Source organism: Choloepus didactylus, chromosome 8 (assembly GCF_015220235.1).
Source record: "Choloepus didactylus isolate mChoDid1 chromosome 8, mChoDid1.pri, whole genome shotgun sequence".
Classification (NCBI taxonomy): domain Eukaryota; kingdom Metazoa; phylum Chordata; class Mammalia; order Pilosa; family Megalonychidae; genus Choloepus; species Choloepus didactylus.
This window is the reverse complement of record NC_051314.1, coordinates 90,832,450-90,860,152: the sequence shown is the minus strand read 5'-3', so window position 1 is coordinate 90,860,152 and position 27,703 is coordinate 90,832,450. Positions and strand designations below refer to the sequence as shown.

The following is a 27,703-nucleotide window of genomic DNA, read 5'->3' as shown; positions in this document are numbered from 1 at the left end:
TTTCTTATTGGACTGACCTACTGGTGTTGAAGTCCCTCAGCTTTTGATTATCTGGGAATGTTTTCATCTCCCGCTCATTTTTACCCTCCAATTGTTTGTGAATTTTCTAAGTCTCTGATGGTTATTGACTTCTATTTCTATTCCATTGTGGTCAGAGAATGTGCTTTGAATAAATTCAAATTTTTTTAAAAAAATTTATTGAGGCTTGTTTTATGTCCCAGTATATGGTCTATTCTGGAGAAAGATCCATGATCACTAGAGAAGAATGTGTGTCCTGGTGATTTGGGATGTAATGTTCTATATATGTCTGTTAAATTTCTCTATATCTCTCTCTCCTTTCTTTGTTTCTCTGTTGGTAGGGCTCCCTTTAGTATCTGAAGTAGGGCAGGTCTTTTATTAGCAAAATCTCTCAGCATTTGTCTGTGAAAAATTTAAACTCTCCCTCAGATTTTAAGGAGAGTTTTGCTGGATAAAGTATTCTTGGTTGGAAATTTTTCTCTCTTAGAATTTTAAATATGTCATGCCACTGCCTTCTCACCTCTGTGGTGGCTGCTGAGTAGTCACTACTTAGTCTTATGTTGTTTCCTTTGTATGTGGTGAATTGCTTTTCTCTTGCTGCTTTCAGAACTTGCTCCTTCTCTTCAGTATTTGACAGTCTGATCAGAATATGTCTTGGAGTGGGTTTATTTGGATTGATTCTATTTCGAGTTCACTGGGCATTTATGCTTTGTGTATTTATATTGCGTAGAAGGTTTGGGAAGTTTTTCCCCAAAATTTCTTTGAATACTCTTTCTAGACCTTTACCCTTCTCTTCCCTTTCTGGGACACCAATGAATCTTAAATTTGGATGTTTTATTTTATCTGTCGTATCCCTGAGATCCATTTTGATTTTTTCAATTTTTTTTCCCCATTCTTTCTTTTGTTCTTTCATTTTCTGTTCTGTGGTCCTCAAGGACACTGAGTTGTTGTTCATCTTCCTCTAATCTTGTGTTATGAGTATCCAGTATCTTTTTAATTTGGGCAACAGTTTCTTTTATTTCCATAAGATCTTCTATTTTTTTATTTACTCTTGCAGTTTCTTCTTTATGCTCTTATAGGGTCTTCTTTACGTCCTTTATATTCTGTGCCATGCTCTTCTTCATGTCCTTTATATCCTGTGCCATGGTCTCGTTGTTTGACTTTAGTTCTTTGATTAATTGCGCCAAGTACTGTTTGTCTTCTGATCTTTTGATTTGGGGGTTTGGGTTTGGGTTCCCCATATCATCTGGTTTTATCATATGCTTTGAGATTTTCTGTTGTTTTTGGCCTCTTGGCATTTGCTTTACTTGATAGGATTCTTTCAGAGTCTATAAAATACTAATCTCTAATTTTTCAGATCTACAGCTTGGTGGTATACAGTTTCTCTAACCAGCAGATGGCATCCAGGAGTTACCTATCCCCCTCAAGTCAGTTCTCCCCAACTTTGTCTTTGTGGTGTATGGGGGTCTCATTCTTGTGGGGTTCAATTGGTGTACTAAGTTTGGGTGTGTTGTTGGTGCTGTCTGCCCTGAATGTGAGGCGTGTGTCTGGGTGGTTAGAGAGGCAGGGCAGCTTTAATAATCAGACCTCCTAGGTGTTCCCAGAGATTTAAGGCCATTGCAAGTGTCCAAGCCTTCACCTCAGTCCCACCACAGATCATCTCTACCACTGACCCACAAGTCCCTGGCACTGGCGTAGGGTCCCTGGGATTTCCGAGTGGGTCCCCCTTCTCAGCCATGCTCTTCTAGGACCCCTGCCGAGGGAAGGCTGCGCCAAGTCACCAGTGCGTGCCAGCCCTCCAGGGAAACCCTGGGCCGCTGGGCCATGCAGAGGCATTCCCAGCCTACTGTAAAGATAGTTGAATGGGGCGGGTTAATTTCCCCCTCTTCATACAGCTTCTTCTTCCCAGCTCTGGGACAGTTAGCTGCGAGTGCCCTAGAGACCACTGTCCACGGCCGATATTGTGGCATATACAAGGTGGGACACTTGGGGCAGCTCTGGGCTATGGGTCTGGCCCCAGGCAGGAGCGTCCCCAGCCCGCCGGGGAGATGGTTGCAAGGGGTGTGGTTTCTTTCTCCTTTTGGCTCCCCTCTGCCCCCCTGGCCCCAAGACTGTCAGCAGCATGTGTGGGAAGGGCTGTCCTCCACGCCAGACACCAAGGCGTTGGGACAACCTGCTCCTGCCGCGCTTCACTGCGCAGTTCTTACCATTGTATTTCCAGTCAGTCCCAGGTTTTTTTTTGTTTGTTTGTTTGTTTTTTTTTGCTGTCATTTTAATTTTAATAAAATAGATAATTTCATAGTACATAGAGAACAAACCCATCCACTCACCATTGACAAAATTTTAGAAACATTTTCTATAAAAAGTTTAGTATTTGATTGGAATGAATCCATTATAGTTTCTAAAGGTACAGCTTTCCCATCCCTATCCCTATTATTATTGAGAAATTTTAAAAATACAGAAAAGTACAAAAAATAAGACAAGATATCCATATACCACAATCCAGAATTAACCAGTATCTTGTTATATGTACTTGCAGTCTTTTTAAAGAGAAATGGTTATTTATATATAAAGCTGCAATCCCCTTTTACCAATCCCCCCCTCCCACATTCATCCCCCCCTCCCCCCACTCTTCACAGGCAACCACTATCAAGAGTTTGGTCTGTATCCTTCCAATCCATTTCAGAAATATTTACATACAATATGCATCCATTAGCAATATATACTACTGAATTTTAGGAGGGAAGTCTTTATTCAAATTTACAAAAATTTCATTGTACTATATGTATCATTGTGCAATTTGAGTTCTCCCTCTCAACATGATTTTTCAACATGACCTTTCTCTGTCAGTGCATTTCTCCTATGTTGCAATTTACAGATAGCAGTAATCCATCACAAGAATTTTCCATTTCATTCCTGATGGGTATCTGTTTCCAATTTTTGGCTATTACAAATCATGCCACAGTAAATATCCTCCTGATACATAGTTCCTGAGTATATACACTCAGAGAATTGCTAAGCATTTTGGATTTGTTTGAAGTAACGCTCTCCTAATCTCAAGATTGTTTAAATATATAGCTTTTTCATATTCTTGTTTTTAACCCCTTTGCATTTTACTTTTGTATATGGTTTATCGCTTCCCTGGACAACAAAATAACTTCAAACTATTTTTAAAATAGTCCCATAACTTCATCATTTTCTGATGCCATTTCTATAATATTCCAAATTCTAATAAGTGTGTGAGTCTGTTTCTGGGCTCACTTCTTTTCTGCCGCATCAATACCACAAGAGTTTTATATTATTTGTAGATGATATCTAGTACTGTCTCTTGCTTTCCAACACAACACAATGTTTTATATATAACATTGGTTAGGATCTCCAGATCTATGCTGATAGCAATGATGTTTCTTCTTCACCAATTTTAGTGAAAATGCTTCTAAAGTTTCAGCATTACCTTTGCTGTTTGCTATAGGTTTTTTGTTGGTCACAAAATGTCCTCTTCAGTACGTTGTAACCTCTGGTGTCCCATAAGTTTTTAGCTTTTATTTTCCTCATTCAGGATGCTTTGATTCAGAATGGTTATTTCTGATGTGCTGTGAGATATAAATTCACAACAAAAAATTTCACACCTTAAAGGTATTCTTAGGGTTTTTAATGTGTATGAATTTTCTGGTGTCTAATGTGGTGTGACTTCTGGCTGAAAGCTTTCCCACATTCACTACACTGATAAGGCTTCTTGCCTGTGTGTATTCTCAAATGTAGAGCAAGAGTTGAAAACTGAGAGAAGGCTTTCCCACATTCATTACAGCCATAAGGTTTCTCACCTGTATGGCTTCTCACATGCACTGTAAGAGATGAGCTTTGAAAGAAGGCTTTTCCACATACATTGCATTCATAAGGTTTATCACCTGAATGAATTCTCACATGTACAATAAGCGATGTTCGCTGAGAGAAGGCTTTTCCACATTCATAACATTCATAGGGTTTCTCTCCAGTGTGAATGTTTTGATGTTTTATGAGGTACTTCTTCTGGCCAAAAGCTGTGCCACATTCACTGCATTTAAAGGGTTTCTCTCCAATATGAATTTTCTCATGCTCAGTAAGGTTTGATTTGCCACTGAAGGTTCCCCACATTCCTTACATACAAAGGGCTTCTCGCCTGTGTGAGTTCTCTGGTGTCTGATGAGGTTTGACTTTTGAATGAAAGCTTTTCCACAATCCTTACACTCAAATGGCTTCTCACCAGTGTGAATCTTCTGATGGGTAAGGAGGTTTTCCTTCTGGCTGAAGGATTTTCCACATTCATTACATTCAAAAAGCTTCTCTCCAATATGAGTGTTCTGATGTTTAATGACATACTGCTTTTGGCTAAAGGCTTTCCCACATTCATTACATTCAAAAGGTTTCTCTCTAGTATGAAAATGTTCATGCTCAGTGAGGTTTGATTTGTGGCTGAAGACCTTCCCGCATACCTTACAGACAAAGGGGTTTCCCCCACTATAAATTCTCTTTTGACTGAGGTTTGACATCTGAATGGAAGCTTACCCACATTCACAAGGTTTCTCTCCAGTATGAATTTTTTGATGAATGAGGATTTACTTTTGGCTTAAGATTTTTCCACATTTCTTTTATTTATAAGATTTTTACCATTTTACCTTTCAAATGTAGAGTAAGAAATGAGATTCAAGAGAAAACTTTATCATATTCAGTATACTCAAAGGTTTCTCTCTTGTATAAATTTTCTAATGCTCAGTGAAGTTTCATTACATTCACTGATTCCTCTCCAGTATGAATTTTCTTCTGATCAATGAGATTTGTTATCTAGATAAAAGCATTTCAATATTCCTTAGAAGCACAGGGTTTCTCTCCAGCATGGCTTCTACATTTAATGAAGTATGACATGTGAATGAAAGAAGTTTTCCCAAATTCAGTAAATTCATAGGGTTTCTCTTCAGTATGAATACTCTGTTATCAGTAGGGTTCAAATTTTTTACCATAGGACATTTTCACAGATTTACACTTTATGGGGGGTTATTACCACAATGGGTAAGCTGTGGCTGCAGGATATAACTAATTAAAAAGATAATTATTTCCTACACAACATCATTCATTTCAGACTCTTACTGGGTGAGTTCAAAGAGGGGTTGACTTAAAAAAAAAAAAAAGTTCTGAGGTCAGAGGAAGTATTTTTCCAAATTTCTTATATTCATTGCCTTTTTCCTCAGTCTGTTCTTTACTGGAGATGGATGCAACTTGCTTCCCAAATCTTGCTTCTCTATCTGCTCACTATCTTCTTTAGGCTTCTTCTGGACAGAGTTTATTTCCACTTCTTTCTCCACCATCCAGGCTTGTCTTCCTGCTTCAATGGAGGATCACATGGACTTCGGTCATTTATAACCTGCTAACAGGGAAATGACACAGCACTAGAATGTTAATGCTGGGGACAAACTACCATCCTAGAACTCAGGCTGAGCCTGATCTGAAGGACAAGGAAGGTGCAGTTTCTAAGGATGCACAAGGATGCCCTCCTACTTTCGCGCCACGTGGACCCAGGGGCCCAGGTTTTTTTTTTTAAAAACAACTAGTCCTTCTCCAAATGCCAACCTGCGGTTTCCCCACACCGCAGCACGGCCACCAGACTTTCAGCCAGCTCACTCATTCGTTTCAGAATGCAGACTCCTGGTTTCACCAAATGCACGGTCCCTATGAATTTAGCAGATCTTGTCCGGCTGGTGCATCACTGGAACTGGTGTTCTGGGTCATTTTTTGGCTTTTATCTAGTATTTTTCACGGAGGTGTTTTTTCGCCCTGTCTTCCCTAGCCGCCATCTTGGGTTCTCTCCTCCAGTAAACTAATCAAGATACACGTTGAATGGGTGGGTTCATATCTCCATGGAAATAATCTAATCAAAAGGTCCCACCCACAATTGGGTGGGTCACATCTCCATAGAAAGAACCTAATCAAAAGTTCCCACCCACAGTAGGTCTGCCCCCACAAGTGTAGATTTAAAGAACATAGTCTTTTATTGGGTACATAACAGGTTCAAACCAGCACAATGTCTTCTGGTTGTTTTAAAAAATTCTCTGTCCTTATCTCTTCAAATATTGTTTCTGCCCCATTCTCTCTTCTTGCTTCCTCAAGAACTCCAGTTATTAACATGTCAGTATATGTACTGTACTTCAAGCTTGATATTTTCTTCTTTTCAGTCATGTCTTTTGTTTCTTTGGACTTTCTATTCATAGTCATTTAAATACCATGTCTGATATCTTCATTATTTGAATTCCTTGTGGCCATTTTTTTCTTGGTTGTTGAACATTGTCTATTTTCTTCATAGCCTAGTTCTTTTTAATTGAGTTACCAAACATTGCTTATTGTGAATTTTGGGGGCAGAGGATCTCTTTGCTGGTTAGGTGACACCTATGGACCTCTTCTCCAACTAGTGGCCTTTAATGCAAAAGTACTTTAATTCCAAATAAGAAAAAATTATTTTGAAATACATGTAACAGAATGTTTAGAAATAAAAAGTGAAGGGTCCATTTGCTTCTTTAATAATACATAAAAAATAGTTACATTATAGATAATTTAAAGCTGCATTTCATTTTTCATAGACATATTAACATTCTTAGCTTGAAAAAGAACAGTGAACAGTGGGGTGGGTTTTGACTCATTTCTCCCACATAATTGATCAACAGATCGTCTGTTGATAAGGAGTACTGGGAAGTAGCTTAAATATCTAGGTTACCAATTTGGAAGCAACCCAACTCCACCATTTGCTGTTTAATTGTCTACTAGATGTAGATTCACTCAGTAGTTGGCCACAGAAGTGTTTATTAAAAGGAATATTATAATTTAGCATAATTTAGTGTTATGATTAATAACTACCGTAATTTTTAAGTATTGATAAGCATGAACACTATTTGTAGATATTTTCCATTGCTGTAATATGGTCTGAAAATCTATCAAGTCATCCATAATTCAAATTGGTAACAAAGTCACAGGTACTATTAATATTACTAAGATTTGTTGCCTAACATTCAGAGTTGAAATACATGGTAAATTTCAGTTGCAGGTTTATGAATAGAAAGACATAATTTTTCCCCCTTGTTAAGTTCACAGATGCTGTACTTTTTTTCACAGACCCTATAGGGATCTTGTGAACCCCAGTTTAAGAATCCCTGGTCTAAAAAGATAACCTTTAATATATAATATTATATATAGTATATAATTAATATGTAATATAAAAGTACTTTAAAGAGACGTATGCATTTATGTCAAATAATTAAATTCATAAAATGTAATGGTATCCAAATATAATTATTTTTAATAAGTAGAGATAATACAATTTTATAGCATTTGTACCTGTTTTAAAATAATAGAATAATTATTTCAAATAGTAAGAATTCAGTATAATAATTTCTCATTACAGTTTTGGAAAGACATTGTTGATGATAATGAAGTTCGTGACCTCATTTCTGACAGAAACAAGTCTCATGGTAAGTCAATGAGTGGAAAACTATTAAATAATTTTGAAATGTCAGTAATAAATAAAATAGCAATTTGAGTAAAATATATATTTTCTATTGTAGAAGGTACATCAGGAGAATGGATTTGGGAATCTTTATTTCATCCACCTCGAAAGTTGGGCATTAATGATATTGAAGGACAACGGGTACTTCAGATTGCAGTGATTTTGAGAAATCTTTCCTTTGAGGAGGGCAATGTTAAGTTCTTGGCAGCTAATCGTACCTGTCTTCGTTTCTTATTACTTTCTGCACATAGTCATTTTATTTCTCTAAGGCAATTGGGACTTGACACATTAGGAAATATTGCAGCTGAGGTAAGCATGTGACAGTACTTTGAAATAATTTTTGTAGATAGCAAAGATGTTTAAAGTAAATTCTAAAATTTTAGAATATAGCACTATTATAGTTGCTATATTTACAGAATATTAAATAGTTATATATATTGCTAAAAGCATGGTGTGGAAGTATCATAACATTTTTGTGGAAAATATTTGAAATGATTTCTACAAATGTAGTCAGTAATTTTCACAAAAATTAATTTTTGAAAAGTTACATAATATTCTTCATATTTATTAAATTTGAAATCTACAACACTGAAAGAAATAACTTCAACAATAATGTCTTTTCATTTTTTCAGCTTTTATTGGACCCTGTTGATTTCAAAACTACTCATCTGATGTTTCATACCGTTACAAAATGCCTAATGTCAAGGGATAGGTTTTTAAAGATGAGGGGTGAGTGCTCACTTAAGTTTCTCATTGTCTAAAGTGCACAGACTTCATCATTGCTAAAACAACAAATATATGTGTGTGTGTATGTACTTTTCAGGCATGGAAATTTTGGGAAATCTTTGCAAAGCAGAAGATAATGGTGTTCTAATTTGCGAATATGTGGATCAGGACTCATACAGAGAAATCATTTGTCATCTCACTTTACCTGATGTGCTGCTTGTAATCTCAACACTCGAGGTGCTATATATGCTCACAGAAATGGGAGATGTCGCTTGCACAAAAATTGCAAAAGTAGAAAAGAGCATAGGTAAGAATAGACTGAAAAGAAACATTTATTTGTTTACCAAGGAAAAATATTTAATGTGGTTCTATACAAAAATCACAATTGATATTTGGGACTTACTGTTTTGTTTTAGGAGTCATTACTCCGTCAGACACACTTATTTGCATTATTCAGTCGGCCTATCTCAAACCAGCAGGGAACATCTGTTATCATTTAGAGGCTAGGATAAGTACAGTTATCAGTAATCCCTATTCCTTCTCTTTATTTTTCTGTTACTCTATGTCAAATTTGACACTGAAAAACCTGCTATGTCTGATTCTCTGGAAAGCAGGGCTTTATGTTCCAAGTGGTAAGTCAGCTACTACTAGTAAGCAGCTAAAGCTGAGTGAAACAAGGTTCCTTCTGTTCTTAGAAGTTGCTGGTAATAGAAGAATCCTTAAATCAATGAACTCACCTTCTTAATTCATTGTCAGTTTTAAATCTGCTTACTTGATGATTAAAATAATTTCTTTCTTGGGTATAAATGCTAAAATCAGAATTAATAAAGATTTAGCTTGAAAACTATTACTATTAAGAATTAAAATGTCAATTTCAATGTTACTGATGCCTAAATCTGGCTATACATTGCAATCACTTAGGAAGAAATCCTTTTATAAATATAAATGCCTAGCCCCCACTCCAGATCTACTAAATTAGTATTCAGATATTGAGGCTGAAAATCTTTTTTAAAGATCAGTGGGTAATTTTGATATAAAATTATTCAGGGACTGGCATTTGAGAACTAGTACTCTATACAACATATGTATTTTCCAGCGATGACATTGTTTTATAATATTATTGACTAATAACTCTTGTTTTAAAATTTATTTTAGATATGTTAGTCTGTCTCGTTTCTATGGATATTCAGATGTTTGGCCCTGATGCACTAGCTGCAGTAAAACTCGTTGAACACCCAAGTTCCAATCAAGTTTTATCTGAAATTAGGCCACAAGCTGTAGAGCAAGTCCAAACCCAGACCCATGTAGCATCTGCCCCAGGTTAGTGTTTTTACATAATCTTTTTGAGTGTGGTTATTGATTTGTAAGATTTAATACTAAGGATAAATTTAAATATGTAATACAGGGAACTGGTATTTTACAGCAGAGTAGGCCAAAGGAGAATTTGAATATGTACTCGAATATCTTAGATGTTATAAATTTCAGGAGCAGCAGGATCAAGATGAGCACAGAGGGGATATACTGTAAAAGAAAAATCAAGTTGAAAAGGATTTAGAGGAGTGTAGGGGACTAACTGTTCACATTCATGCAAGCAGTAAATACCCCAGTGGACTTATTATGTGTGATTTTGATCATGGGAAATTGGCATATCAGGAATAGGTTAATTATGTATTACCTTATAATTTTCTCAGGTGGTCATCAGAATACATAAGTAAAATATGCTTAACACTCCTAACCCTTGGACTCAGCACTACACAGAATCAGAGCCTAGAAGGAGACACGTGTGCACATATGCACACACGCTCATGTTTGCATTCCTGGAAATGTGCACCTTTCTTCGAGACCCTTGGGTCAATTCTGTTTAACTCCAGTTTCTTTTAAGTGTAGTGCATGCTTATAACCAGCCTTCTTTTCAGGCCTTGAAAATCTTTCTCCTGGCTCGTCATGAGTCATCATTTTATATTTTAGCTTTCTACACCTTTGTTTGTCCTGACAAAAACAAGCCATCTTTTCACCTGCTCACTTGCCCTCCCACTTCTTACCTTCCCCAAGACACCTCTTTTCCTTGTATTTTTTAAATGGAAGATGCGCCTTTTCTCAGTCAGTCTCACCTTTTACTTTACAAGGAATATGGAGGCCGTCAAGCATGAATTTTTTCAACTTCATTTACCTTTCATTTACAAACCTACTTCTTAATTCTTCTCAGTGTGTGCACTGAGTATCATTCTTTGTCACATCTTTTTTTTAATCTTCATTTTATTGAGATATATTCACATACCACGCAGTCATACAAAACAAATCGTACATTCGATTGTTCACAGTACCATTACATGGTTGTACATTCATCACCTAAATCAATCCCTGACACCTTCATTAGCACACACACAAAAATAACAAGAATAATAATTAAAGTGAAAAAGAGCAATAGAAGTAAAAAAGAACACTGGGTACCTTTGTCTGTTTGTCTGTTTCCTTCCCCTATTTTTCTACTCATCCATCCATAAACTAGACAAAGTGGAGTGTGGTCCATATGGCTTTCCCAATCCCATTGTCACCCCTCATAAGCTACATTTTTATACAATTGTCTTCGAGATTCATGGGTTCTGGGTTGTAGTTTGATAGTTTCAGGTATCTACCACCAGCTACCCCAGTTCTTTTTTTTTTTTTTTTTTTTTTTTAATCTTCATTTTATTGAGGTATATTCACTTACCATGCAGTCATACAAAACAAATCGTACATTCGATTGTTCACAGTACCATTACGTAGTTGTACATTCATCACCTAAATCAATCCCTGACACCTTCATTAGCACACACACAAAAATAACAAGAATAATAATTAAAGTAAAAAAGAGCAATTGAAGTAAAAAAGAACACTGGGTACCTTTGTCTGTTTGTTTGTTTGTTTCCTTCCCCTATTTTTCTACTCATCCATCCATAAACTAGACAAAGGGGAGTGTGGTCCTTATGGTTTTCCCAATCCCATTGTCACCACTCATAAGCTACATTTTTATACAATTGTCTTCGAGATTCATGGGTTCTGGGTTGTAGTTTGATAGTTTCAGGTATCTACCACCAGCTACCCCAATTCTTTAGAACCTAAAAAGGGTTGTCTAAATTGTGCGTAAGAGTGCCCATCAGAGTGACCTCTCGGCTCCTTTTGGAATCTCTCTGCCACTCAAGCTTATTTCATTTCCTTTCACATCCCCCTTTTGGTCAAGAAGATGTTCTCCGTCCCACGATGCCAGGTCTACATTCCTCCCTGGGAGTCATATTCCACGTTGCCAGGGAGATTCACTCCCCTGGGTGTCTGATCCCACATAGGGGGGCAGGGCAGTGATTTCACCTTTCAAGTTGGCTTAGGTAGAGAGAGAGGGCCACATCTGAGCAACAAAGAAGCACTCGGGAGGAGGCTCTTAGGCACAATTATAGGGAGGCCTAGTCTCTCCTTTGCAGCAACAGTCTTCCCAAGGGTAAATCCTGTGGTAGAGGGTTCAGCCCATCAAACCACCAGTCCCCTATGTCTGTGGTCATGTTAGCAACCATCGAGGTGGGGTAGGCCAATACCCCTGTCTTTGTCACATCTTAAATCTTTCTTTACTTTATTCTTGCTTTCAGTCTAGAAATATATTCAAGTCTTTCTCATCTCCTTCACTATCCCCAGGTAAAAAATTTCATTAGTCTTTAACTATATATCCATCTTATCACAAAATCTTGTTGGGTCCTCAGTTGCTATTGCTTAGGACACAGTTCAGGCACTCATCTCTTACCAGCTGTCTGGTCTCCACATATTTAATCATGGTCCTGTTGTCCTCTCTACTCCACTTACATAGTGTTAAAATTATTTATTTATGCAAAGTATATTATATGTATCACATATTCCACTGATTTCCATTATGTCCTCCTAAAGTATATAGTAGAGTTGTGTCATATCTGCATTTAACTTGTTTGACTCCAACTGACAGAACTGGCCGTTTAATAAAAGGCATGGAAAAAAAAAAAAATAGGTTATTTTTACTGCCAATATACTCAATGAGCCTTCATCCACAGGCAATAGATGTATTTTGGGGAATCTACAGTCAGAATATTAATGGTCTCAACCTTGACAAAGAAATGAAACAGTTCATGTTGCCATTTTGATGGGTGGTAAAGATATATTGATATACTCAAAGAGGAAATTGAAGATTAAATTACATGAGGGCCATAGAAAACAGTGTCTAACAAAGAGTTTCATAAATTGTCCATGAAGACACTAAACTATAATTGGCCATTTGGGAAATATTCAAAGGTAATTTTGATGAAAGCTATTTTTGGTTTTTCACTGACCTTTGACCATAACAATGCCTTTGACCTTAACAAATGCACCCACCACAACCTAAAATTTGATGGCAAATGGAGGAAATTAAACATTCAGAGCTTGTGGCTTTTTAATATATGCAAAAATTCATTGATAAAGGTCTGAATAGGTCTCTAGGGACCTGAAAGAGTTAATTTTTGAGCTGCTGAGTACTTTATTATACTTGCTCACCCTGAATGACAACCTTTAATTGTTTGAATAGTTATCTTTTATAATTTCATCTTTCCCACCATTGTTTAATGATGCTTTCTTGTGAAATGGTCATCTTTAAACTTTTCCTCATCACCGTGAAAAATTATATTCCTTTTAACCCATTTTAAGGTTGACATCTAAACGTCATCACAACTTAAATAATTGAAAAGAATATATTTTTTATATATTTTAAATTGACACTTTAAAACAATTATAATACTTTGTATCTAGTGGAATCTAGATACATAACCATCATCCATGTAAAAAATATACAAACTCGTAACATCAGAAATTTTGCAATATCCCTCTTTCTCCTTGAACTCATATTCCAATATCTTCACAAAATTTTATCCTAATATAATACATTTTTGCTTGAAAATCTTTTATTCATTACCCTATCCTACTTCTCTGCTATAAAAAAGTGTGAACACTTAAAAAAGTTTTTTATCATTAGAGTTTTAATAGTAAAAAGTACATCAAACAATAGTAAATACATTGCAAGTTTATACACAATTATTAAACAAAAGGTAAAATTACTGCAAGTGCGTCTCTTAATGAGATGGATGGGACTTTTTCCCCAAGTTTTCTGAAAAAATTCATCCCATATATCTCTAGATGAATATTATTTATTGCTAGAATGAAACTGTGTTCAGTGTCAGTTCCATTCCTGTTTTTTTTCCTTTTTTATACATGTAAGATGAAAAATCTAGTTCATACAAATAGATGAGGTTAGAATTTACAATTCTTTGAATTTCTTCAGAATTATCTAAAAAGTATTAAAATTATTTTTAATGATCAACTGACAAATTAATTGAATTCTCCTTTAATTTTGTTAAAATCAAAGAATTGACAGTTACTTGACTTGCAAAAATAACTGTTGCCAGGTTGTTAGAGACTTGTGTATGTGTGGAAAATATATCAAAAAGACATGACTGTAAATTACACTATTACTTAGAGATACCTTGTGTAACCCAGTATATTCAGGAAGTGGTAGCACAGTGGTTCTCAAATTTAGGGTGCATCAGAGTCACCTGGTGGACTTATTAAAACACACATTGCTGTGCTCCACACCTTGAGTTTCTGATGCATTTTTAACAAGTTCCCATGAGATGCTGATACTGATGCCACTGGTTTGGAGACTAAACTTTTAGGACCACCCAGTTAGGAAAATTGAAATATTGAAATATGATTCATTTCATTGTTCTTTTCAAGTATAGTACAATTTTTTGTTGTTAAAATGCTTTTATTATGTGCTTTGACTATATTTTTGTCAAAACCAGATTTATCTCTGTCAATTTATGGAAAATGCCTGCCAAATAACTAGATCAATGAAGCTACGCTTTATTGTCAAAAGCATCTGGTTAATCAGACTCACTTTCTGTTAGGAAAAATCTGACTTTGTTTTCAATTCAAGAAAGTATGTTAATGTGTTCCCATGACACCCACCTCACTTCACAATTCTAAGATAGTTCAACTTGCCATGAGTTTGTCATCTGGATGAAATAAGATGCCAACACCATCAATATTTCATTAATAAGGAGTCTGTAATTTCCTTTTTCTAGGGGACTCTCCCTTGGAAGTAATGCCCTCTTTGACAGTAGCTGAGGGATAGAGAGGCAAAAACATTGAACAAAAATTGTCATCATTCTACATATTTGAATTCAGAACACACCAAAGGGCCAGAATACCCAATTTCTAATGCCAAGTTTTGCCCTTAACAATAATATATAAAACACTGGAATAGACAGAAAGCCCTACCGTAGTACTTGGTTAAAAGAGGCTTTGCGGACACTAATATTTCTAATTCTCCCTTTATTTGGTGTTCCAGATGTTTTTTTCCATCTAGAAAAATACACCATGGTAATAATAATAATATCTAACATTTATATAGTGCTTACTTTGTGCCAGGCATTGTTTTAAGTATTTTATGTGTAAATTCCTCTAAACCTTATATAATTACCTATGAGGTCCATTTACTGTTAGTTTTTCCCGTTTTATAGACAGAATTTAAGTAACTCATTCATGGTTACAAAGCTAGTCATGCATTTAACCATAGTCTTATAAAGGATGGGTAAGCATTAGCCCTTTCTGTTCCAAAATGGGAGAAGAGCAGTTGTCAAAGGGGAGATGATGTTCTCAAGCAAAGCAGAATACATAGCAAAGTTGAGTATCTGAAAACTAATTTCATTAAAACTATAATTTCATTAAAACTATAAGTACCTGTATATCATTTGTAATGTCTTCAGATATTCTGAGGCAGTACTCCCCAGACTGTTGCTACTTCTGTAGAAATTATATGTTTCCAGTTTATATTTGTATTTTGTTTCTTTGTATTTTTCTTTATATGTTGTTTTTAAGATTTCTCATAATTTCAGCATAATTTCTACTGGTTCATGAAATAGACTTAATCTGTTCGATAGATTTCAGTATGAATAAAGTCTATTCTTTCATAGTACAAGTGATAGAGAAAAGGGAAGAGGATTTCTTATATAGGTTCAGGTTCTAGAAAGTTATTTTCTGTTATAGTATCATCAAGTAGGAGAAGAAAAGATAAGCCAGAGTTGCCAGCAGGAAGATGATTTTAGTTGTAATATTATTTTCTGTTAGGAAGGGCATATCACATTATGCTCTCTGGATTCAAGTTCAACACTCCTTTAAAGAATGCCTTCCCAGCTACACCCAGCTCTACTGTCTCCATCACATGTCCCTGAATAAATAGACCAGGAACTTCATCTCTGAGCTTCAGTTTTCTCATCTGTAAAATGGGATAATTAAACTCAAGACTTAAAAAGATTGAAACAGAGTAAATGTTAGGTGGCTGCTATTATCTGTTATCCCAGTGAAATCCCAGAGCCTCATCAAGGTTCATGATTATTTCAGATCATTCCCAGATTCACCTCCTCTAATTCCAGTATTTTAGAAATGTATTTGTTCTGTTTGAGGGTTCTGGGAAATATTGCTAAAGTATCATCTGAGAAAAAGTGGGTAGATGTTTGAAAACTACAAAATAATGCTATTTCAATGGTGAAACAGTAAAATAACTTTTTTATCTACAAATAATTTATTATAATATGATTATGTTTATACTATCTTTATTTTTCTTGTTTTCATTAGTTCCTTTGTATAGCATAGCAGAGAAGAAAGGATAACATAATTTTTCTATAGATCTGTTTCATTTGTTAGAAAATAATTGATGATTTTCCTCATTGATTCATTAGCCTTGAAATTGCTTTCAATATGCCGTTAGTAAAATCATAGAAATGATATTCTTTTAGATAAATAACTAGTACATTTTTATAGAACCACGTTGCCTCTTTCAAGACAAAAAGTATGCATCAGAAAAAAATGAATAAAACATTTAAAAAATAAAAACGACAACAACAAAAGTATATGTCAGGACAATTATTAGAACAGATCTCTTTGTTTTCCTCAGAATAATCTGTGAAAATCCTTTCTTGAATGTGGGATTTGAAATTAATTTAAATTTTGTTCATCCTATTCTAGAAATGTTAGATATGCCACTTACAGAGTTAATACATTTTTACATTCAGAAGCAAAGTTAAAATTTCTGATGCAGTCTGTTATTAAAATTATAGTGTTTAAAGAGAATTCTGTAACTAAACTGAGAGATGCTTGTTTACTGATGTATTGAGCTCTGTGACTGTGAGCCAGTTATTTTGTGATACTCAAAGTATGACTACTTTGAGTCTGTTTTCTAATTTGTACCTATCTCACAAAAGAATTAAGTGAAATAATACATGTAAAGTATTTAGCTCAGTGTCTGGCCAGTGAGAAAAACTAGAGTTTTATTAGCTGTATCACCAGTATGGTTATTTAAATGATTATGAGGTTAAACAAAAAAGTTAATGTTCAGCATCTCAGGCAGTGTCTGGTGTAGTATATGCTCCATATACATTGGTTTCTTTCTCAAATTTGTATATTTTCATATGTTTATACCCCTTCTTGAAAGGTGTTCTTTGTGACTATTAATTTGATCGGTGTCTATGAAATGAGTATGGCATATAGTGACTAAGTTTTAAAAAACGATGTAGCTAATGTATTTTTTTCTTTAGCTTCCAGAGCAGTTGTAGCACAGCATGTTGCTCCACCTCCGGGAATAGTGGAAATAGACAGTGAGAAGTTTGCTTGTCAGTGGTAAGTGGTTTATATCTATTAAGGCTTTATCCTTGGGAAGAATAAAGCAAAACAAAAGAGGAAATGTTTTCATTGGTCATCCAGATGTTTTATTCGATATTTCAGTCAGTGTAAAATATCATTTATACAAAGAAAAAGCAATGCAAAATCACTTCACCTGTGTTTTGGAGAAACTTGGAATGAAAAGTATTCACCAGAATCTTCAGAATTAAAATAGTCTTAGATTTGAATTTTATCAAATTGCACCCATTTAATTCCTTTGCAGGTTAAAATTTGTGCTAAAAGGTTATTTTTGATTTTGTAGAAAATAAGGTTTGTCAGATTACAAAATTTCTTTTTCTTTAATTAATGTTTTATTAGAATTCAGTTGGACTGACCTTACAAAAATAAAACCAGATTTGGTGTAAAATTGTCATTTCTTCCTCAACAAAGGCAAAATCTTCTTGTTCATTGATAGTAGCTTTTTTGTTTTTTGCGAGTAGTATGAGGAAACTAACCAAATGATAGAATAGCCAGTGTTTCTACCTTGAAATAAGCAACTTGAAAATAATACTTTCTTGAAAATATTGAATAGTCATATTTCAGCTACTTATTGGGGAAAAAAAATCTACATGTGTTTAGGTTTCATTTTTATCATGGATAGTAGCTTCAGCATTTATGAAATGCGACTTTTCATTCTTTTAGAAGAGTAACAGATTGAGGTTTAACATAGCTTTCTGATGATGCATCACTTTTTTAAAATTTCTTTTCCTCATCTCTTTTCTCCCATTCTTTAACCTAATTTATCCCCTATTCCATGTCCCTACCACAGTGTGTTCCATATTTTTCGTGCTTTCCTATCTTTTCCTGTAACAGTTTTCTCCAGACTTTTCTACTTTTGCTTAAGCCCAGTTTATGGTTTTTTAAATATCTCTAATTATTTGCTATTTTTCCTTCACTTTCTGTATTTTTCCACATTGACCCTTTATACTTGATGAATCTCTTCCAACAATATTGGAAATTGCTTATTTTCTACACTGAAACTAAAATGAAATTTTTATATCTATTCTTTGTTATATCTCAGTATAGAAAGGATTATAAAAGTTGGGAAAAATATGTACCATAACCACCATAAAATATGTGTATATTTTATGTATAGATTTGTTCTTATAAATCCCAGTTGCACATTTTTCTAATTCTTGGGGGAGTGGGGGACAGGAGGGGTGGAATTATTTTACAATTATTTTTATCATAATTATTATATTATTCCATTTATCAGAAACAGCTGTAAGTTGTCCTATTGTGAATAGAGTCCTCGAAAGAAGAGGTGACTAGGCCTCTAATTCTAATTTGTAGATAGAAGTCACTCTAAGAAAATAAAAGACAACCTGAAGTTTGAATTAGTTTGTAATGGATTAAGATACAGAAAGAAGGGTTCTGAATTGAGGAAAAGGGAATATGCAGCATGAAAAGTGTCATTTTAGGGAGTAGTTAAAAACTTAAGTTTATTCTGAGGTGGGACTATGATACTGAAGCCATGAAAAGTTTAATCTTGCTCAGTTTTTCCCCATTTATCTCATGTCCAGTGGAAATAGTTCATAATCAGGAATTTCTGTTATACTATGATTGTTACAAGCAGGAACCTGAGTAGATATTCACAGAATAAAACTGTTTATTATGGAACATCACTGTAACCATACCATCCCTAATCTCACTGGAAGCATGAAAATAGCTTTTATGTTTGTTGGTAATGATAAAATAAGTATGATTAAGTAAACTTTCTATTTGATTTAGTCTGTCCAAAACCTAGTATATATATTTTTGCAAATAACAAATGAGATAATTAGTGAAATTTGATTAGTAGGTGTAATTACTCATTTGTAATACATTGCCTTTGAATGGTTTTGATGTATTTAAATATGGACTGTTGTGGTATATTGCATGGTGCCATGTATTTTTGTCTTTTAGGTTAAATGCTCATTTCGAAGTAAATCCAGATTGTTCTGTCTCTCGAGCAGAAATGTATTCTGAATACCTCTCAACCTGCAGTAAATTAGCTCGTGGTGGAATTCTAACATCAACTGGATTTTATAAATGTCTTAGGTAGGATGCATAGTTCTTAAATTTACATAAAATTCATTTACATCATTTACAACACTTCTTACTCTTTAGAGAATGTACCAAAGACCTGTAGAGTTTTAAATTTCTCCACTAATTGAAATTTTATATGCTTAGGTTGTAGGACGATGGAGGTTTGAATTGAAAGGAATTTCAGAAATCACAACTGTTTTTTGTATTTGAACATTATGTAGTTTGCCAAAAAAAAAAAAAAAAAGGAAAAGGAAAAACTTAAGTTGATTTTTTCCCTGCCTACTTTTATATGTTAAAGACATGATTTTGCCCATCTTAGTTTTGAATAATGTACAACCAGTACTCTGTCTTCACATATCAAGGTTTTTTGATATTTTACAAAGTTCATAAAATAGGTATTGCCTACATGCAGCTTTTTATGTTAATTATTTATGGGCTGAAATTATTTAAAACCCAACAACACTTAACAAGTAATGATTTTAAAAATTGGAAGGCTAATCTCTTCTATATTTCTTTGCTTCTCACCCTCACAGAATATAATCTTGTGAATCATTCTGGTTCATACATAAGTAGCAATGAATACGCTGCTGTTGTTCATATAAACGTTGTTAGAAATCAGTATCTTTTGCTAGTGTTCTAGTTGTCAAAGCTAATTGAGCGTATGTGTACTTGACAGAACGGTCTTTCCAAATCATACAGTGAAGAGAGTGGAGGATCCCAGTAACACCGGGCAGGCACATATTCATGTAGTAGGGGTAAAACGGAGGGCTATACCACTTCCCATTCAGATGTACTATCAGCAGCAACCAACTTCTACTCCTGTTGTTTGTGTTGATTCTGTTCCTGATGTATCTCCAACTCCTTCACCTGCAGGTATTAATTTTTATTGTTTTAAATAATACTAATATTTAAATAATGAAACTAAATGAAAAATTGTGTTATTTACATTTAAATGTATAACTTCTTGTTTTTCCAGTAGCATTTTATTACTTGATGTATTGTTTTATTACATTGATATGTTTCAAAGCTGTTAGATGTTAATTTCTTAAATCTGTTTTCTGTGTATTAAGAAAAATAATTCTTACTTGCAGCTTTTCAGTTACTTCATTTGAAATTTTAACTTTTTCCCCATATTCTCAGGAATCCCTCATGGACCACAAACTGTAGGAAACCATTTTCAGAGGACTCCTGTTACCAACCAATCTTCAAATTTGACTGCAACACAAATGTCTTTTCCAGTACAAGGTGTTCATTCTGTGGCACAGACTGTTTCAAGAATTCCACCAAATCCTTCAGTTCATAACCACCAGCAGCAAAATGCTCCGGTGACTGTCATTCAAAATAAAGCTCCAATTCCTTGTGAAGTTGTTAAAGCTGCAGTAATCCAGAATTCTGTACCCCAGTCAGCAGTTCCTGTTAGTCTTCCTGTTGGAGGAGGAACTGCACAGAGTTCTGTGGTTCAGAATCATAATACAGGGCCACAACCTGTTACAGTTGTAAATTCTCAAACTTTGCTTCACCATTCATCTGTAATTCCACAGCAGCCTCCATTACACACAGTGGTACCTGGACAGATACCTTCAGGCACTCCTGTTACGGTAATTCAACAAGCTGTACCACAGAGTCATATATTTGGCAGAGTACAGAACATACCAGCTTGTACTTCTACAGTTACACAGGGTCAGCAGTTAATCACCACATCACCCCAACCTGTGCAAACTTCATCTCAACAGACATCAGTTGGTAGCCAGCCACAAGACACTGTTATCATAGCACCTCCACAATATGTTACAACTTCAGCATCCAATATTGTCTCAGCAGCTTCAGTGCAGAATTTTCAGGTAGCTGCAGGACAAATGGTTACCATTGCTGGTGTCCCAAGTCCACAACCCTCAAGGGTAGGGTTTCAGAACATTGCACCAAAACCTCTCCCTTCTCAACAAGTTTCATCAACAGTGGTACAGCAGCCTATTCAACAACCACAACAGCCAACCCAACAAAGTGTAGTGATTGTAAGCCAGCCAGCTCAACAAGGTCAAACTTATGCACCAGCCATTCACCAAATTGTTCTTGCTAATCCAGCAGCTCTTCCAGCTGGCCAGACAGTTCAGCTAACTGGACAACCAAACATAACTCCATCTTCCTCACCATCACCTGTCCCAGCAACTAATAACCAAACCCCTACTGCCATGTCATCATCATCTTCCACCCCTCAATCACAAGGACCACCTCCTACTGTCAGTCAAATGCTATCTGTGAAAAGGCAGCAACAGCAGCAGCATTCACCAGCACCCCCACCACAGCAGGTACAAGTACAAGTACAGCCACAGCAAACGAATGCAGGTGTTGGTCAGCCTGCTTCTGGTGAGTCAAGTCTGATAAAACAGTTGCTGCTTCCGAAGCGTGGGCCTTCAACTCCAGGTGGTAAGCTTATTCTCCCAGCTCCACAGATTCCTCCCCCTAATAATGCAAGAGCTCCTAGCCCTCAGGTGGTCTATCAGGTGGCCAATAACCAAGCAGCAGGTTTTGGGGTACAGGGGCAAACTCCAGCTCAGCAGCTATTGGTTGGGCAGCAAAATGTTCAGTTGGTCCAAAGTGCAATGCCACCCACAGGGGGAGTGCAAACCGTACCCATCTCGAACTTACAAATATTGCCAGGTCCGCTGATCTCAAATAGCCCAGCAACCATTTTCCAAGGGACTTCTGGCAACCAGGTAACCATAACAGTTGTGCCAAATACAAGTTTTGCAACTGCAACTGTGAGTCAGGGAAATGCAACTCAGCTCATTGCTCCAGCAGGAATTACCATGAGCGGAACACAGACAGGAGTTGGACTGCAGGTGCAAACGCTTCCAGCCACTCAAGCATCTCCAGCTGGACAATCACCGTGTACTACTGCTACTCCCCCATTCAAAGGTGATAAAATAATTTGCCAAAAGGAGGAGGAAGCAAAGGAAGCAACAGGTTTACATGTTCATGAACGTAAAATTGAAGTCATGGAAAATCCATCCTGCCGACGAGGAGCTAACACCAGCAATGGGGATACAAAGGAAAACGAAGTGCAAGTGGGAAGTCTTTTAAATGGGAGAAAGTACAGTGACTCAAGTCTACCTCCTTCAAACTCAGGGAAAATTCAAAGTGAGGCTAATCAGTGCTCACTAATCAGTAATGGGCCATCATTAGAATTAGGTGAGAACGGAGCATCTGGAAAACAGAACTCAGAACAAATGGACATGCAGGAAATAAAAAGTGATTTGAAAAAACCCCTAGTTAATGGAATCTGTGATTTTGATAAAGGAGATGGTTCACATTTGAGCAAAAACATTCCAAATCACAAAACTTCCAATCATGTAGGAAATGGTGAGATACCTCCAGTGGAACCACAAGGAACTTTAGATGCTACCCAGCAAGATACTGCCAAAGGTGATCAACTAGAAAGAATTTCTAATGGACCTATTTTAACGTTGGGTGGTTCACCATCTGTGAGCAGCATACAGGAGACTTCAAATGTGGCAACACAGCAATTTAGTGGTACTGATTTGCCTAATGGACCTCTAGCTTCAAATTTGAATTCAGATGTGCCTCAGCAACGCCCTAGTGTAGTTGTCTCACCACATTCTACAACCTCTGTTATACAGGGGCATCAAATCATAGCAGTTCCCCACTCAGGATCAAGAGGATCCCAGTCTCCTGCCCTGTCATCTGAAGTTCCATCTACAAATGGCACAGCAGAATGCAAAACTGTAAAGAGGCCAGCAGAGGATAATGATAGGGAAACAGTCACAGTAATTCCAAATAAAGTAGGAGTTAGAATTGTTACAATCAGTGACCCCAACAATGCTGCCTGCAGTGCAACAATGGTTGCCGTTCCAGCAGGAGCAGATCCAAGCACTGTAGCTAAAGTAGCAATAGAAAGTGCTGTTCAGCAAAAACAGCAGCATACACCAACATACGTACAGAATGTGCTCCCACAGGTAAGTTACTCTATCATATTTCTCTTATCATGAAAATTCTGATTTGTAAATAAGATTTTAGGGGGCAAATTATTTTTGCTAATGCAATGTTTCTCCATTTCTTATCTTGAGATGTTAATTTATGATGTCAGCTCACCTATGAACTCGAACTGCTGTGATGCTTTTTTTGTTTTTCTTTGGTTTTTGTAGTATTAAACAATTTTCAAATGTTAACTTTAGCACAGTTTAAAGAATGTTTCGATTTTGTTATCGACCCAAATTACTAATTTTGTAAACCCAAGATAAAGAAGCACTTGCTAATCTCACATCTTTTGAAGACTTAAAAATATATCTTAGTCTGCTTTTGGAGTTTACTGGGGGGAGGGGAGGGGGTTGCTAAGAGTACTCCAAAAGGAGATTTCTGCATTGGATTTTGACATGAATGTGTTTTTATGGCCCTTTAAACAGTACTTTTGTATAAAAGATGAATCCCTTAAGAAATTTGTCAAGTGTTTTCTTGTTACGTTTATGTGTTAAATTAGTTTTCTTTACTCTTATAAAGTATTACTTATTTCAGATTTTTCCAACTCTTCTGATATTCTCAATTTTGTGATTCTGGCTCCTTTGCTCTACTGTCATGTTTCTACTTTTCCTTTTTAATACCCAATTCCCATCTTTGCATGCTTTGGTAAATAAAATGTTTTCTGAATTAGAGGTCCAATTAGGCTGTAAAGAATTTAAGCACGATCTTACATGCTATTCCCACTGAGATCTGGGGATCACTTAACAATTGCCTCTCACCTGTTTTCTGGATTACTTCTTCCCTTTCTCTTTACTAATTATTGCACAGCCAAAGCCTAGCCCGTTCCCTTCCATGACTGTTGCCAACGTTGCTAGCCCCCTTCTGGCTCAGTTGGGTTCCTTCTCTGTGTTTGCAGTGATGACAGCAGATCTGTGGTCACTGTCAGCATTTGGTTACAATCTAGTGAAAGGGGCAGGGGAAGGGGTGGAATGGAAGAGGAAAGAAGAAAAAGAAGAATCCCTTGCCTCAGAATAGTACGTCCACTAATGTGCATGTTCCTTCATATAAATGGAGAAAGCTGGATAGTGTTGTTCTGGGACATCATGGGATTTTAATTTATCTATTAGCATTGTCTAGATCTATTTCAAAGTACCTAAATAGGTTAGGTATTCTTTAGTGAATGCTATGTGCATGGCAATAATTAATACTGAGTTATTTATGGAAAATACTAAATCATTTTTACTCAGCCAAGCTTCCACAAGTTCCTTTTTTCATTTAAACACACACACACGCACACGCAATTGTTTTTAAATAGTGCATTGTCTAGCACAGTAGACATTCAATGCCTTGGGATTTTATATATTTTTTTCTTATATTTAATCATTTCTAGATTTATCTTGATTATTTCTGACTCTGTTTTGTCCTCTTAGAATTCTTTATAATCCTAAATAGTTATAATAGACTAAACCAAATTAGGGAAGAACTTCATTACTGTGACATTGTTTCATCAATCCTGAGTTTTTGTGTCCTTAATCTTCCAGTGTGGTTATATTCAATAATAATACCTCAGTAAACAAAAAATGAATACTACTACTACTTAAGCCCAGGACCTGTGCTAGAGCATTTTCCCCCTCATTTAATCCTCACAACCCTATTTACTAGCAATTGTTATTCCTTTTTTGGAGGTTAGGATTCAAGACACTAAATAACTCACCTAAGGTCAGTAACTAATGGGAGGTGGTGCCAAGACTGAAATCTAGGCCTGACTGAAACCAAAACTCATGCCCTTAACCTACTAATCTTTCTTTTCTCCACTAGTCTATTCTAAAAAATTCTCTGTACAGTGCTACAACAGTATCCAGCATACTATTTGACGTTTTACATTATAAGATGTGGGTACTATTAAAAGATAATTTTAGGACATTAAAAACTTTACTTAGCACATTGGACATATATGCATATAATCAAAGTCATAATCTGAATACATTTTGTTCATAATCTGAAAAATCTGTACCAAACTTCTTTGTATTCTCCTAAAGAATGTAGCTTATTTAAAATGACTACATTCTTTATTTGTAAAACTGGTATTTGGTTGGCAGACATTAAAAACTTGATGAGAAAAATGACATGAAATCCATGATATCCATGAGAATGAAAGTCAAAAATCCAGGTTTCTTATGTATAGCTCTTACCATAATGCCTGCTACATACATTTTCACCAAATGTAAAACAAGTTTCCCTTCCTTTTCTTGCCTCATCTTTATCCTGCTTCCTTATCCCTAGACCCAGTGCTCTCACTTAACAGCTTTACTTCTTGAAATTCATTTTCCTCATCTTTAAAGTGGTAGTCTCTGAAGTGTCTTTGGCTCTGAAATCCTATAATTTTGTTAACACCTAGGTAAAATTATTCGTTGGTTTTTAAAAAATAGCAACATTAGAAGAGTTAAAAAATATTAAGTTCCACACTTATTAATTGATGCTGGCATATACGTTTTGTTTCCTCATTTAACATCCCTGATATTGGCATACATCTTCAAATTACTTAGAGGTCCATAAAGTAAGCTGCTTACATTTGGCAAATGTAAGCAGCTTACAGCAAATGTAAGAATATATAGAATGATATATTCTATATATTCTTTTCACTTCAGCAATATGTAAGCATACATACATATATTTATCTATGTATGTATTTAAATTTTATTGAAATAAGGTATATTCTTACCACTTGTATTGTAACTTAACTGTTTTCCGTCTTTTGGTATTTCAGTAATTTATTCCATTACAGAACCATTTATTTATCACCAACTATGTGCCAAGTATTTTGCTAAGCTTTAGAGATCTAGATTTATAAGTCAATCCCTGATCTAAAGGAAGGAACTCAAGGTCAGGTGTGGGTGACAGATGCATAATTACAGTGTGATAAAAATCACCTTGTATAGTATACAAGGGTTCTGAGAGCACAGTGAAGGGAATGACTAAACTTCGTGAGGAAAGCAAAGAAGATATTTTAGCTGATTCTTCAAAGAAAGGTGAGTAAGTTTGGCAGGCCAACAAGGAAAGAATGGGCATTCTAGATAGAACAGCACATAAGAGGTAAAAACTACGTAGTAAATCACAGCTTGTTCTAAGAAGCTGTGTGTACGTAGTTTAACAAGTCTGGATTCCAGGTGTACTAGGAGATGGAGGGGATTACAGATGATGAGGTTGAGAGAAAGGTTTGAGTCATATTATGAAGAACATTCCTAAAGAGTTTGGACTTTCTCCTATATATATAATATGTAGAAAATAATAAAGGTGTTCAGATGGAGATATAATATCAGTTTGTGTATGAGAAAGATCACCCTGGCAAGATTATCCAGGATAGAGTCAGGACTAAGAAAGAAGCAGCCAACTCTGATTTTAATATAATGATCCAAGCTAGATCGGAGCCAGTGGGAATGAAGAATGCACATTCAAGAGCCAGTGGGAATGAAGAATGCACATTCAAGAGCTATTTAGAAGTAGAATTATTAGTCCTAGTAATCAGGTGAATGTAAGAAATAAAGAAATTAAGTGGTGACAATTAAATAGTAGCCATGATTAAATATTAACAAGCAACTTGGTAGTTTGTTCTAAAATAATCTCTATATTACTTTATGTATTGGCCAAAGTGGATCTGAACTAGACTGGTTGTTACCAGAATTAGTAAATTTTAATTTCATTCAAGAAATATATGTTGAGAGCCTTCCATGTACTGGGCACTATTCTAGTCACCAGAAGTACATCTGTGAGAAAAAAAAAAATAGATACTTCAAATTATATCTAAAACTGAGCTCTCAATTTCAGTTTCAGGACCCCCTCCTCGTCCCCGTCACACACACACACACACACACACTCTCTCACACCCTTTCTTCTTCAGTCTTTTCCTTCTCAGTAATGGCAACCCCCATCCTTCTGGTTGCTCAGGCCCAAAACTTTGGAGCCATCCTTCATTTTTCATTCTCTCTCTCAATCCAAACCCATTCTGTCAGCTATCTTTAAAATAGATTGAGAAACTAACCATTTCACTTTATTTCCACTGTTACCACAATTGTGCAACCACCATTATCTCTTGCTTTCATCCTTCCCTTCTCCCCTCTCCACCCTCCCCGAATCTTTTCTTAAAGCATGATCCTCTTGGAATACAAATCAGATCAGGTGTCCGCTTATTTCAGAACCCTCCAATGTCTTTCCATCTTATTCAAGGTAGAAGTGAGTGTCCTTACAGTGGTCCCAAAGGCTCTACATGATCTATTCTCCAATCGTTACTATAGCTCTAATTTAATCTATAACTTTACCACCACCCCCTTCCCCCATTCCCGACTCTTCTCCAGGCACAGTGGCTCCTTGCTGTTGCTCCAGTACACCCCTAGGCACATTCCTGACTGGGGCTTTTGCATTAGCTATTCCCTCTGTCAGGAATGTTTCTCCCCAGATATTTGTATGCCTTGATACCTCATTTCCAAGGCTTGCTCAGATGTCAACTGCTAATGTCACTTTTTCAGTGAGGCCTTCTCTGATCCCAATATTTAAAATTTGCAAATACTCCTAACTCTTCATTTTTTCCTCTGTTGTGCTTACCATCTAACATACTACATATATGTGTGTGTATACATACATATCTACACACACATACATATATACACTTAAATATTTTGTATATTG

The 27,703-nt window shown here is 35.9% G+C and overlaps 1 protein-coding gene across 1 annotated transcript in view; it reads left to right on the top strand.

Moving 5' to 3' along the window:
* Window positions 1-27,703, top strand: part of ARID2 (AT-rich interaction domain 2) — a 283,049-nt gene that overhangs the window by 161,614 nt on the left and 93,732 nt on the right. Inside the window, exons 7-15 of the mRNA XM_037848145.1 lie at window positions 7,445-7,511; window positions 7,605-7,855; window positions 8,179-8,275; window positions 8,370-8,579; window positions 9,428-9,592; window positions 16,894-16,975; window positions 18,923-19,057; window positions 19,722-19,918; window positions 20,186-23,019. Coding sequence (XP_037704073.1) covers window positions 7,445-7,511; window positions 7,605-7,855; window positions 8,179-8,275; window positions 8,370-8,579; window positions 9,428-9,592; window positions 16,894-16,975; window positions 18,923-19,057; window positions 19,722-19,918; window positions 20,186-23,019 — 4,038 coding nt within the window. The remainder of the gene's footprint in view (window positions 1-7,444; window positions 7,512-7,604; window positions 7,856-8,178; window positions 8,276-8,369; window positions 8,580-9,427; window positions 9,593-16,893; window positions 16,976-18,922; window positions 19,058-19,721; window positions 19,919-20,185; window positions 23,020-27,703) is intronic.